The sequence below is a fragment of the Meles meles genome, chromosome 9 (assembly GCF_922984935.1).
Source record: "Meles meles chromosome 9, mMelMel3.1 paternal haplotype, whole genome shotgun sequence".
NCBI classification, from domain to species: domain Eukaryota; kingdom Metazoa; phylum Chordata; class Mammalia; order Carnivora; family Mustelidae; genus Meles; species Meles meles.
The window spans coordinates 112552095-112565903 of record NC_060074.1 but is presented as its reverse complement, the minus strand read 5'-3'; the positions used below and the strand labels follow the sequence as shown (position 1 = coordinate 112565903).

Sequence of the window (13809 nt, the reverse complement as noted above, 5' to 3'; positions counted from 1 at the left end):
GGGGTTGTGGAATGCTTAGAGAGATGGACACCAAACAGGACAGGTGAGAGAAACGTCCAATTAGGACCCGGCTCTTGTTGCCCTCAGGCCTTGGAGACCAGTCCAGCCGGAAACCCTTAGTCCATGAAGCCTGGCCAGTTGGGGAACATGGGTGCGATGGCGCCTGCCAGCACGGTGGGTGTTATGCCCCAGTAATGGGTCCGTGATTAAGGGAGCGAGACTGATATAAAGCGAAGGTCAAGCAAAGCATCAAGATCTAACCGAACGTTCGGGGCCGCGCCTCTTACAAGAGAGGGTGACCCCACTCTCCTTTACGGACTGGCTTTTAAGGGCAAAGGCCATGCAGTTGGGCCTGGCCACGCACAGGTGGCCAATGAAGTTGTAACACACACGGGAAACTCCACAGTGATGATAGGTGACCAACTGAATTACAATTTACCCTAGTAGACATTAGAACCAGCCTATTACACCTTGATTAGGATTGGCGCCCAAAAGGCTCCCAAAGGGCGGGGCCCCTACTCCTTGGTAACCAGGGAGACAGTATGCAACCCCCCACTGATCGGATGTCTCCACCTGGCCTGACCCATCCTTGTATCTGGGCTTTGTTACCTGGAGCTGGTTTTTCGGACTTGTCTCCAAGTAAATCCCCTGGGGGAAGGGGAGCAGGGACAGTTTATGAGTCAAACAAGGTTTTTGTTTAATGAAAGCCCCTGGCTAAAATATAAAAATATCATAGGTCCTTACAGTGGGGATGAACCCAGGCCACTAAGACCCTGCATCCAGCTCTGCTCCCACCTGGGCACAGGCCGGCCTTGTGGGAAGCCAGCAGCCAGAGAGGGAGGCCTGGCCCCACCAGGCCCTCCCACAGCAGTTATATGCCCCAAGGCCCTGTGGGGGAAGGAGAAAGCTGTGCCAAGGGGCCTGAGGGAAGAGGCAAGAGGGAGGGGGAAAGAAGATAAAGGGAGGAGGGAGGGATCAATGAAGTCATTCCCTGGGAATGGAGTTGTCCTCCAGGCATCCCTGAGGAGTCACCACGCTTTTTGCTTTCTCTGGAAGAGATCTTTTGCCGGCCAGTGCCTCCTAGGCCTCCTGCCCACCTGCCCACGCCCGTCCCCGCTTCTCTAGCACATTGCACAGTGCTTCAGGAATTTTTATTGAACATTCTTGGGGGAGTCCCTTCAGCCATCCACCCATCAGCCTGGAGGCCTGACATTCGGGGCCCTGCACTGGGCTCCGCACTTCGTCCTCCATGGTCCCCTCGGGAAAGGAGGCCTGCCTGGTATGCTGAGGGTTGTGGGGGTGTGTTCTGGGAGAGGGCAGCATGAAAAGCTGCCTGCAGAGGGCAGGCCCTGGGCCAAGAAAGGGCCTTTGGGAAGTACCACCGGGGTAAGGGTGAGTGAGTGGACACACCAGCTCCCGGTGCTAAGGGTCGGCATGGGCTGGGGCCTGGGAGCCCTGCTGCTTGTTCATGGTGCTCAGGAGCTGCTGCACGTACGAGGTCAGCAGGTCATCCATTTTGTAGCCCTGGACAGGGAAGGGTGGGGTTGGAGGCTGAGGGCCATGGTGGTGCCCTGCTTCTGCCTCAAGGACACACTGCTGAGAACAGAGTCCTCCTCCTTCCTCAGAGTGGCCCAGGACCACAGGGGACCCAAACCAGGCCTTGCCACCATGGTCCCTGGATGACAGTCCCAGGCTTTTTCTCGCTGCTCCTCCTTCCTGGCTCTGCCGGCCCAGCCTGGCCTAGCCCACCCTGGGCACAGCAAGTCAGGCCCTCAGCGTCAGCCACTTGCCTGGTGGCAGTCTGGGGCCAGGGCTGGGGAAACATACTCCCTGGCGTCTCCGTGTCCTGTGTGTCTGGGTTGGGGGAAGGGACCAGAAGGCACCCAGGGCTGGGACTCACCAGAGAGGTCTCACACAGCAAGCGGCTGCCCCGGGCCAGGCTCCCCAGCGCCATGTGGAAGTAGGTGCTGCCGCTGCTCCAGCTGGAGATCTTGGTGAAGGGGTAGGTGCTGAGCAGTTCCTGGGGGCAGAGTGGGCAGGGTGGGTAGGACCCAGCTGCAGCCCAGGGGGCCTAGGGACCCTGAGCCTGAGCTCCTGCTCTGGGGTCCTCCAAGAGTCCATGGGGTCATGGGCGTGGGCATAGAAGGGCAGGGGGGTACCACCTGCGCAGGGGTGTGGGACCCTGGCAGCTTCCCCAGCCCTGCCGGGGCCCCGCTGCTACCTTGGTCTTGGGGTGGATAAGCAGAACGCCGTGCCGGTTGATGGCGATGAGGATGATGTCCGGGTACGAGGGCTCTGAGGTTTGCTGGGGAGGAGGGCACAGTGGTCACAGTCAGCCAAGGAGGCCAGGGGGCCACCTCCCTGAGGCACACATGTGTGCACATGCTCCTTCCAAACCGAGCTGGCCAGGCCCGCCCCTAGATGTGTGTTTAAGGAGGAGCTCAGGCTGCTGGGGCCAGAGCTGGGTGAGGCCTACCTTCACCTCGAAGAAGGCAGAACCAAACGTGGGCCACCGGCAGATCCGCTGGAGGAAGGCCACTTTGGCTTCCTCTACTGTCTTGTCCTTGTGTTTGTCATAGGCCAGAAGGATGTTCTAGGGGACGCAAGGGCCAGTGAGGGCCTGAGCAGGCCGTCCACACAGGGCCCCTGTCCAAGCAGCGCCCGTGTGCTTGCAGCCAGCCTGGAGGGCACTTAGGGTCAAGTGTGTCCTCTGCACACAGGGAACCCATCTCTGAGGTGCTGTGGACAGCATGGGGAAGGGGTGACAATCATAGACCCAGCCTACCCTCCATGCCCAGAAGGTGCTCATCTCGCCCAAGCGGGGCCCAGCCCCCATGTACCCCAGGGTCCCCTCCCCAGCCCCATCAATGACCTTTCTCCATTCCTCGGAGGACATGAGGCGTGTGAGGTTCTCAGGCACAAGATCCCGCAGGATCTTGGGGATACTAGCCAGCTGGGACCGGTCGTTATTAAACTGGGCTTTGTAGATGAGGCCGGCCAGGTGGACGGCATCCTCCCGCGAACACTTGTGGAACCCACGAAGGTACTTGGGCAGCTCCTGAGTGATGGACATGTTGGCTTTAGGCTGCTGCCCCATCCCTTCATGCTCAGGTGGCAGAGTATTAGGTCTGGGGACAGCCAGGGGACAGAGTCAGTAAAACCCCAAGCCCTCAGAGAGGGTTTCTGGTAGGGGCAATGGCCATCAAGTCAGGGCAGGGCTCCCTGACATCTCACCATGGAAGTGCTGGCCTGCCCTACTCTTATGTAGTTGGGACCCTCTGTCCCTCCCCCTCCCAGCAATTACTTTCCAGGGGCTGGTACAGTCAGTGTCCCCAAAGGCAGCTGTCCCTCTGCTCCTGGCGTGGAACCCTCAGGAGCTCAGCCCGCCCACCACATGGGGCCTCAAGGGCCTCCAGAAGCCCCTGGAGAGGCTAGGTGACCCAGAGCACAGCCGCAGCTGGCCAGCGGTCTCCTCTACCATCATCTCTCAAGGCAGGTGTGGGTGAAGTGATGGTGTGCCCAAACACCCACCAGGAGGGAGCCTGCCCGGGTACCTGGTGGTAATGAAGTATAGTGTCTGCATTCGTGTCCTTCCCTGGGGTCACGCTGAGCCACAGTTTCCGCATGAAGTACACCTGGTAGGGGAGCATCACGGGGGCCCCTGGGCAGGGCGGGCAGTGAGTGCCAAGGCTGTCCTGTGGCCCAACAGACGCCTGGACCTGTGCTCCCCATCCCCCCTTGTGGCCGCGGCATTGCCGCCCACCTCCTGGGAGCACGTGGCCTGCAGCACGTGCACCCTGAGGCTCCCCCCGCACCCCTTCCATCGCTGCTGTGGTTGCTCCTGACGCCTCTTCTGCTGGAAAGTCTCATCCCCTCTTCCTCCCTGACCCCAGCTCTTCCTCATCCCTCAGGAGTAGTGCAGAAGCCAGTCTCTCCAGGGATGTTCCTGGACCTTTCTGTGGGGGTCAGGCCCCCACAAAGCCTTCATCACCTTGCAGCCCAGCCATCTGTTCTAGGCCTGGCCCCAGTTCTAGCCATACCCATGACGCGGGGGATTTAAGGGGGGATGAATGAATGAATGGGCAGGGGCCATGCAAGAAGTGCCAGGGGAATATTCTGTCCCTGGCCCAGGGAGGCAGACTGTCCTTTTCCCCAGACCCCTCCATCCCAACCACATCCCTCCTTTGTCCCCACCCTGCTCCCCTTACCTTCTTTCTGAGGCTTGTTTTTCTTCACCCAATCAGACACTTGCCGCAAGGAGTCAAAGAAGAAGTCTCCCTCCTTCTGGCTGATGACCTGGGGTGGGTGGGGAGGAAGGCAGAGGATAGAAGGGCTTCCAGGGGAGAGCCCTCCCCGGGAGGTGCTAAGGGCCGGGTCTGGTCAGCCCGTCTATGGCCGGGGAGGCTAGCGCTGCTCAGAGCTGGCTCTCACTTGCTCCCACACTGTGCTGCTCCATAAGCCCACCTCTCTTCATCCTGACAGCCTGTGTGTAGTGAGGGACCTGGCCCAGTACACAGGGGAGAACGCCACGTACATCAGACATCCGCCCGCCCTTCCTGCCACCCCGGCCTGGCCAGCTGAGCGCACCTTGTCCGCGATCTTGATGAAGAGGCTGCAGCCTTCCCAGGAGGCCAGCTGGAGCCTGGTGGCGACGCTCTGGCATACGTCCCGCACCCGGGTGTTGGTGCCCACCTCCAGCATCTGCGCGGAGAAGCAGTGTGTGCACGTCTCATGACAAGGCTCAGCCTGGGACCACCACACACAGCCTGGTACTCTTCTCCTTAAGACTGGAGGGAGGGGTGCCTCGGTGGCTCACTTGCCGAGTGTCCACCTTGTGATGGCTGCTCAGGTCATAATCTCAGGGTCCTGAGATTGAGCCCCATGTGGACTCTGTGCTCGGCAGAGAGTCTGCTTAACATTCTCTCTCCCTCTCCCTGTTTCTCTGCCCCACCCCTGCTCGTGTGTGCTCACACATGAGCTCTCTCTCTCTAAAATAAGTAAATAAGTCTTTCTAAAAAGAAAAAAAAAGAAAAGAAAAGTTTGGCTAGACGTGCTGTAGCCTGAGAAGGAGAAGCCTTCCCTTGTAGAAACTAACCAGATGCTGATGTTGTTCGGTCAGAGGTCATGGTCTTGGGGGCCCAGGAGGCCTGGCCTTTGGAACTTGCTTTGAGAGCCCTGTAGACAGACTGTGGGAACTCCCCTGTGGGACCCATAGTCTCCAAGGCTGCAAAAGCCACGCTGCTCTGGGAAACATGGCAAGGGAGCACGGTCCTCCGCCCCTCTGCTCCTCACTGCTGCCACTTGGCTGGGGGCCTCTCTGCAGGCCGGGGCCTCATGTTTCTCCTCCCACGGTCCTTTCCCATCCCCAGCAGCCAACTGGGGCTCTGTCCACAGGTGTCCCTAGTGGCAGCACCTCTGCTCCCATGCCCCAGGGCAGGGTCAGAAGCCCGTAGGGGTCCCATGCCCCGGGACTCAGCTTCATCGACCACCCTTGTGGCTTCCTCTCTCCTGCACCTTGGCCTGGAGTGCCCCCTGCACCTTCAGGACTTCCCACCACACTAGGCCTCGGGGGTGGGCACTCCTTGTGCTGGCCTTGAGCCCCTGGGGTGGGTGCACTCAGTTAACCTCTGATGGTGCAGGTAGGAGACTGAGAGGGTGGGAGGCTCCCTCTAACTCTGAAAACGGTGTCAGAGCGCTTGTTTTGGCTCTCCGTGGGTAACCACGCTGCAGAAGGGCTTTGTGGGGGGGGGGGGCTGCAGGCGGGGAGCCTGGGAGGCCAGTCCGTGGACGGGGCGGGGCTCACCTCGCTTGTGTCGTTGGGGAAGTAGATCTTGTGGCAGATGCGGGAGATGTTCCGCTCCATGGCCTCTACCTCCACTGGGTGTGGGGGCTGCTTCCGGGGCCCCGTCCTAGAGCAGGACAGGGCTGAGCATGCCCCCCACGACCCCCAGCCCAGCCCAGGCCCCAGCTACCCCCTCCAAGCTAAACCTTGTGCCAGACACAAACAAAGAACTCTGCACCCCCAGCGGGGGGGCTGCCCTGCCTGGGGAGCTCAGCACCAGGCCCAGAGCCAGCCTGGACTCACCTCCCAGGTGCCCCTCCATTCTGAGGAGGCAGCAAGGGGAAGGGGCCCCAGACCGATCAGAGCCTCCTGGGTGGGGCACTTTCACACAGCAGGGGCATTAGGCGGGAGTCAAGGACCCCCCCGCACCTTCTCCGAGGACTTCTCTGAGGGCACCCACCTCCCCCTCCATGACCACGGCCAACCCAGACTCTTCGATAGCCGCAGGAGGCCGAGCCAGATAGGGTAGGTGGTGCAGATGAGAACCAAGGCAGAGCCAGGGGAGAATTGCCCCACGGTGGGAGGGCTGGCCACAAGGATTGGCAGGGACTGGCCTCGGATCTTGGTCACTCTTGCCTGGCTGGGTGGGACGATGGTGGCTTGGGGCACCAAGGTCATACTGTGGCCTCCAGGCTGTTGTTCTCTCTGTCCCTGGACAGGCAGCCGTTGGGGGAGGGATACGGCTAAGACCGAGTCTGCCAGCTACCCCTACTGACCATCCAGGCCTCTCTGAGACCTTCAGAGCCTCCCTTTCCAGCTTCTGCCCAGCTTGCGGGGAGCCTGGTCCTGCCTCCTTAAACAGACACCAGCTTCTGGAGAGGACACAGACTCTGGCTCCACTGACAGGTGTCCCAGCGGGACCACGAGCCCCGGAAGGGCGAGATGGGTCAGCACCCACACGCAGACACTTCTGGGGGTGTGGGAACAGGCAGGCTCACCTCAGGACCCTCTGGAGGCGGCGGCTGCAGTCAGGGGCCAAGAGCTTCTTCCTCCGCGTGTCGATGAACTTCTGAGTGTGGGGCAGCAGCGCCTTGCCCGGTGCGAAGAGGCCAGCGCAGAACCACAGCAGCTGCCAGCCCCGCTCCTCGCTGTACCTGGGGTGGCAGCACCCATCAGCCCAGAGAGGCCTGGGCCAGCTAGGCACCTTGGGGAGATGGGGACAAGGAAGCCTGCTGCCCAGGGACCTGATGCCTCAAAAAGGTTTCACACGCATAAAATGGGGGGGTACCATCGTGCCCATTTCAGGGAGGAGTGCACCGGAGTTGAGAGAGCCCATGGTGTGCCCAGAACACAGGAAAAAGGGTGCGAGAAGGTAGGGACCAGGGCGGGTCCATTTCCCTCCCTGCTCTCGCCACCCCCAAGAGGTCGGCGGGACGGAGGAGGGTCCCCACCTTCCCACAGCCGCTGTCAGCACCTGAGCAGGCTGGGGAGCCCCCATGAGCTGAACACTGGGCACAGGCCCTGGAGGCTAGGGTGAAAACTGAAGGGGCCTGGGCAGGGAGCTGGTGCCCTCTGGCCCTGCCCCGTCCCCAGCAGACCTCTTGGTGTTGTGTGTCAGCTGCTTCAGGATCTGGCAGTAGACCTCATCCTGCAGGGCTGAGTCCTGGAGGGCCGACGAGAAGATCTGGTCGGTGAGCTCCACAGAGGTCCAGGCCTGTCGTGAAGGGTAGTCCCCCATGTACCTGAGGATAGGTGCTGCTGTCAAGGAGAATGTGCCAGCGTGGCTGCCTGTCACCGCCAGCCCTGACCTCACATTGGCTCTTGACCCGCCCCGTGAGTCGCACGCTGCCGCGGCCCCGCACTCCATGGGGCCGGTGCCCTTCATAGGGCAGCCATGGGGCCGGCACAGAGCTGGGCCAGGCTGGCTGGGGAAGGATATCGATGAAGATCTGACAGGCGAGGTCCCGGAGCTCGGCATTGGCATGGACACGCTTGAGCAGAGGCTGCCGCAGTGGCTCAGATGAGTGGGCCCAGAGGTGACCCCGGGTCCGGGCCAGGGGGAACATGGCCCTGCTGACTGTCTCCTTTTCTGGAGCCCTGTCCGGGGATGGAGGCTTCTGTGAGGCCCTTCTCAAGCCTCTTTGCCCATGCTTCTCCTTCCTCTCCCCACCCGCCTACCGTGTGAGAACTGTCAGGGGAGAGACCCAGGCTCACTCCCCCTTGCCCTCCCGGGGTAGCTGTGGGAGGGTCAGAGGGTCCCCTTTCCCCGGGAGGCCAGGTGGACACAGCACCTCCCTCCACGGCCTCCCTATAGTCCTCAGGATCACAGAAGTGTTGGCAGGGCCTGCTGGGGGCCTGAGTCGGCACCTAAAAAACTCGTAGGAGAACTCCTCCAGGGTGTGTGGCTTGTCCTTGGGCTGCTCCTCAGGCAGCGGCTCTGTGGGCCGCCCCTCCTGGGCTGCCAGCTTCCGCTTCTCTGGTGACATGGCCAGCAAGCTCTGCGGAGACACAGGCCCGCGGGTCCCACTGCCCACACGACTCTCCCCATGGGCTCCTTCCTGACCCGGTTGCTCCAGGGCCGTGGGAGGGGCTGACCACAGAGCTGCACAGGTCCTCCCATATCACCTTCTGTGTGACCCATGACCAGTGCCTCAATGTCTCTGAGCCCGTTCCTTTTCCTTAGGAGGGCTTCTCAGACCCATGACGCTCCCCTTCCCCAGGGCACCCCTCAGGGCCACCTCTCACTGGACGCTGCCTGCTTCCTTCCCTACCTCCCTCGGGCCCCAGCACAATGTCGCTTCCTCAGGAGTGCTTTCCGGACAGTGCACACCCCTAGCCTATCACTGGCTCCTAGAGTGACCGGTGCTGCTTCTTGGTGACCCTCTGTGATTGGCAGCGTGCCACATGCTCCTTGAGGGGAGAGTGGCTGCTGTGCTCAGTGCTGTCCTGCACAGGGCACACAGCTGGCACTCAGGACAGCGGGGAAGGACAGGTTTGTTCCCAGGATGTGCTGCGGCGGGAGCATCGATAAGCACTGGGCAAGGCTGGGGACAGACACTGCGCCAGCTTCGTGGTCACCCCAGAGGGATGACAGGGCCGGCAGGGCGTGCCTCCTGGCCCTCCGCAAGGTGGGGCATGGGCCCCTGAGCTAGCAGGTGGGTCATTTCCTCCTGTGCCCATGGGCACCCAGGCTGAGGACAGATGAACGTGTGTTACCAGCAGCTGTGCTGAGGGCTTGGTGACCACTGGGATGGCATAGAGGCAGGCCGTGGGCACCAGCCCCGTCTTGCCCGTCCTGTCGTTCTGGCCCAAGGTCCAGTTCTCGGAAGCCAACAGCCCCTGTTTCTTTGTCAGGATCAGCAGGTCCCCCTTCTTGAAGGGCAGGAGGGTAGTGTCATCTGCAATTCCAAGTCACACACAGGGGCAGAAAAGCCACCGCTTATCAAGGGCCGGGCAGAGGCCAGAGTCTGTGCTAGCATCTCGTGGTTTGGCTCCTTCGGCAGGTGAGGAAAGCAAGAGGCAGAGTGGTGGGCCCAAGGCCAGACAAGGCTGAGTGGTGGCCAGATTCCCAGGCACACAGCCCCCGCAGGCAGGGCAGGGGAGCTATGGCGGCCGGCTGAGCCTCAGGGGATCTGCTCTCTGTGCTGCGAGGCCTGTATCCTCCTCTGTGAGTAGACAATAATCCTTCCCTCTTGGGCAGTTTGGGGGGTGGAATGGGCAACAGGAATGACATTTCTTTTTGCTGTAAGACCGCACACATAGCCTCTCCTCTCTGTCCCTGTGAGCGCCCCCCACCCCCAGGCCCCTGCAGTAACTACACTGCCTAATGCCCAGGAGTGCTCGGCTCATGCTGGAGTGCTGACCTGCAGGGAGGGTGTGGCCAGCAGCTAGACCGTGCTAGCGGTCCCCCACCCCTGAGCTGTGTGACCCTAGACAAGCAGCTCCCCTTCTCAGGATCCTGGTTCCTTGTCTGTAAATGGGAGACAGGGTGGCTGTGGGGACGGCATTCAAAGCTCAGGCCGGTGGCCTGGATGTTTTCTGCAGGGGGAGGGAGGGGTGCCCCTGAGCTTCCTCAACTAGCTTCACTTTGGGGGCTTTGAGACCATCTCCTTTAACCCCTCATTTTGTAGAAGGGAAGGCTTTGCCCAAAGCTGCCCCCCATGGTGCTTCCTGGCCCTCTTTCCCTCTCTCTGCTCAGGTCCCTCCTGGAGTCCTGCTACATGGCCATTGAGACATGGGGATGAGCCAGCCAACCTCCCACTGACCACACAATCCGCCCCTGCCCGCCTGGCTGGGCACCTGTGGCTTTCCTGTCCTGCAGGGCCATGGCGAACACAGACCTCTCCTTCAAGCCCTCCAGAAACATGGCTACCAGCTCGGCGATGGGCACACTGCTGGGTGACATGAACTCGTACTCCTCTGCGTGCAGCGTGGAGAGTACCAGCCTCTGCCCACCCTGGGCCTCCCTGAGGGGACAAAAGATGCTATGTGACCAATGCCCTCTCCCGCCCTCCCTGTTCCAGCCCCTTGACAGCCTCAGAAGGGGTGGTCCTCCTGAGTTACAGATGACTTGACTGTGGGCACTGGCGGGGCCAAGGTCTGAGCTTAGGTCAGCCTACCTCCCAGGCACTACTGTGTATGGTGGGCAAATGACAGCCAGAGCTCAGGGTTCCTTGGGCTTCAAAGGCAGTGGGCGGTGCCAAGCCCCAGGGTGTGGGCTCAGCTCTGGGTGGGTCATGAGGTGGCTGGTGAGCAGGGCCACCACGGGCACATGGCAAAGAATGTTGGAGTCAAGAGGAGGCACCGGTCTTGGCAAGCTTCGGTGAGCACCTCTTGTCTTAGTTTATTCCCCCGCATGCGTGAGGATGAGTGCCCAGCATGGTCGGCCTGAGGACGTGGTGGCCACTGCGCAAGCCCCCACCCATGCAGTGGTAGTGATTATCATGCCATGGCACCCTGAGGTCTGCTCTAACCAAGGGGGGCTCTGGCAGGGCATCGGTGGGCCTTCCCAAAGGGCTAGGAGGCACTCTCTGAAGACAAGAGGCCTGCAGAGCTATGGGGGTGGGGGTGTCTGAGGCCCAGCCTGGCCTGCAAGGCCACTCTGCCGCACAACCAGCCTCCATCCCTCGCTTCCTCTCTCAGATGGTCCACACTTTCCACATGACCTCTTCGCCCACGAGAAGGGCAGGGTCCTGTACCTGAATGCACACCCAAAAGGTTGCAAGCTTTTGTGGTCCCTTCCAGGTCGATTTGGGTTTCAAAGTGAAGCCCAAGAGAAGGATGCCTCAAGTGTAGATGCCGTACTTAATGGGGAAGTGCCAGCCTCGTGGCCAGAGAGGGTGGGGTGCTAAGTCCAGCAGCCGTCACACCATACCTGTCCATCCTCATCCCTGCACCCCAACCAAGGATCAGGCACAATATGCCTCCCTCTCTCCCTTTTCCTCCCGGAGCCCCCAAGGACTAAGGTTGAGTGCAAAGCGAGATTCCCTTTGGGACATCTTCCCTTGGGACACCCACCTGTTGGTGATCAGACTCATGACCTCTGGGAAAGAGAGTTCTAGGAGCATCCTCTCCTTCTGGTCCAGGAAGTATATCCCCTTCCAGTTAACAGCCAAGATCAGCTGAGTCTTAGGCAGTCGGGGGCCTGGCCGGGGAAGACAGAGCTGTGAAGCTTAGGTTGGCCCCACAGGGGACCCTGCCTACACCCCCTCACCTCCATCAGGCCCCATTACCGGAGAGTGTGGTGACCTCAAAGAGCCGAGAGAAGAGCAGCGGCCACTGCAGGCGGGCAGCATCCACCACCTGCTCCTGCACGGCGAGCGGCTTTGCCTGCTTCTGGGTGTACGGTGCCTGCGGGGGAGGCACAGCGGGTCACTGCCATCACGCATCTCTCACTCGACCCCGGCTTCCCCTTAGCGAGCTAACGGCCCAATGCCCACGGTGCTCATTTGCTGGATCATTCTGTGAAGCCTCTACCTGAAGCGAGGTCCGTGCCAGCGAGGGCTAGGGGGTAGGCTCTGGGGGGCTGGGCAGGTCTTTTTTACCCGCCGTGGCGGGGGACCATTCATGGGTGGTTTTGAGAGGGGAGGAAGGCTTGCCCCCTCTTTAGCATCTGGGGGCCAGAGGGCTGTAGATCAGGCTGTGACTCACTGCCTCATGGAAAGCTATGAGGTGGGCTTATCCATGCGGGCTTGGGCCTGCTCCTGCCAACAGGTGTGCCTTATGGTGCCTGTGTCTTGCTCTGTGCAGGATGCCGATCTTGCTGTGCGCCTGAGTCCTTGGTACCTCGGTCTGTCTTCTCTGGAGTTCTTCTGCCTATCTGCGGGCCACTCTCAGGGACCTTCATCTCAACCTGCCCCAGTCGACTTTCCTTCCTCCCTCTTTCTTGACTTCTTTTCCGCCTCTCCACCTCCTCCCTGTCTCCACTGCTCTGGGCCCATAGCTGGCTACAGTGTCCAACTGAACTTTCTTTTTACTGTTTGTTGAATAAAATGTTATTTCTCTTGTTGCCAGTTTAAAAAGTGGTTGGGTAACACTCACAGCCAGCATCCTGCAACGTAAAGTGATGCCTCCTCTCTGAGAGGTGATCTGGCAATGGGTATCACGTATCAGGAACTGTGGAAAGTTCCTACACTCTGAAATCTCCTCTCGAGGAATCTATCCTGGAGATACACTGCCGAGCGTATAAAAGTTGGCATCTACTAAGGGGTTCACCCGTTGTCTTAACAGTGAAAGATGGAGAATGGCCTTACTGTTCATCGATAAGAAGTAGTAAATTATAATTCATTACTGCAGTACTATGCAGCCATTAAAAATGAACATAAAAAAAGAAGAAGAAAAGGGGAAGAAAAGGAAGGGGGAAAAAAGGGAAAAAATCTACACAAAGATTTGTATTTAGTGACATGGAAATACGGCCCCATGCTACATGATTACGTGAAGAAACAGGCTGGAAGTTGCTATATGATACAATCCTGTGTTTATTTTTTAGAAGGTATATGATTTATCTCTCTCCAGTCATGTCTCAGTTGTGTAAGCATGAATTTGGTCTTCTATATCACAATGTTAAGAACAGTGATCTCATTGATACGAGATTATTGGTGATTTCACTTTTCTCTGTCTATATGTTCTGATGTATTTGGTAATGTACATGTTCTAAGTAGTTTAATGAACAAAATCTGTGTAACTATGTTCACTTTGGAAAAAAGTGGTTGAGTAACATTTCCTAGTTCTTTACCCTCACCCCAACTCTCCCTTTCCAAATTACAAAGCCCCCTCTTACCCATGTTCATTTGGGTTCACGTGTGCCTCTGGTCCCTCCCTCATATGAGCCCTAAAATCCTATGGTCTCTCTCCTGGGAGAGAGAAACACCCAAAATGACCAAGTGGGGTTTCCTTTCCCAAATTCCAATCACCAAGAAATGTTTCCAAGAGATGCCAATGAGCGTCTCATGGAACCAAGCTTTGTTAGTCAACATATCTGAGAAATGTTGGGTAGGACAATCAGGCTTCTCTACTGTAGGACTTGTTAGAACCTTTCATTAGCAGTTAGGCACTATGACTCCCTAAGAGCAGGACATGGAAAGCTGTATTTTCCGAACCACAAGTGCACAGAACCCTTGTCCATGGCCCCTTTGCGGCACTCCCTTCTCATGAGGCAGAATGAAGACTGTGTTGGTTGGCCGTCTTCACCACCTTTCTCTGAATTTGGATGGCCCCTGCTGCCTGAACCACTCACCTGGGGTTCATCTCCCTGCCACTGGATTGTCAGCCCCTAACAAGTAGGCACAGTGTTACTTCTTCTTCCCTGCTCCCCATCCTGCGCTTTCTCAGACCATAGTGCCACGGGGATAACTGAGGTGGGCACAGGTATTAACCAAAGGGAAACTCCCATGCACAGCTCTCTCGCAGTAGCAGCAGCAGTGAACAGTGAGTGAGCTGTGCCCGGAACCTCAGGCCATGCCGCTGAGCTCAGCACCCTGGGAGAAAGGAGGCTCTGATGGGCAGCAGGTTTGGGGACGGCTGCCCCT

General features: G+C 59.1%; 1 protein-coding gene across 3 annotated transcripts in view; it reads right to left on the bottom strand.

The window, feature by feature from the left end:
- Positions 1-609: 609 nt before the first annotated feature.
- Positions 610-13809, bottom strand: part of MYO7B (myosin VIIB) — a 95150-nt gene continuing 81950 nt past the window's right edge. For 2 of the 3 annotated variants that reach the window (XM_046018272.1, XM_046018274.1), the window contains exons 32-48: positions 11515-11632; positions 11300-11426; positions 10082-10248; positions 8999-9180; positions 8150-8280; positions 7722-7879; positions 7371-7534; positions 6781-6980; positions 5804-5909; positions 4588-4701; positions 4209-4296; positions 3555-3661; positions 2873-3058; positions 2477-2593; positions 2222-2305; positions 1901-2020; positions 610-1524 (exon numbers count right to left, since the gene is read on the bottom strand). In XM_046018272.1, the coding sequence (XP_045874228.1) occupies positions 1423-1524; positions 1901-2020; positions 2222-2305; positions 2477-2593; positions 2873-3058; positions 3555-3661; positions 4209-4296; positions 4588-4701; positions 5804-5909; positions 6781-6980; positions 7371-7534; positions 7722-7879; positions 8150-8280; positions 8999-9180; positions 10082-10248; positions 11300-11426; positions 11515-11632 (2271 nt within the window). In that variant the 3' untranslated portion in view covers positions 610-1422. The remainder of the gene's footprint in view (positions 1525-1900; positions 2021-2221; positions 2306-2476; positions 2594-2872; positions 3059-3554; positions 3662-4208; positions 4297-4587; positions 4702-5803; positions 5910-6780; positions 6981-7370; positions 7535-7721; positions 7880-8149; positions 8281-8998; positions 9181-10081; positions 10249-11299; positions 11427-11514; positions 11633-13809) is intronic. The other variant, XM_046018273.1, reaches the window with a different exon arrangement.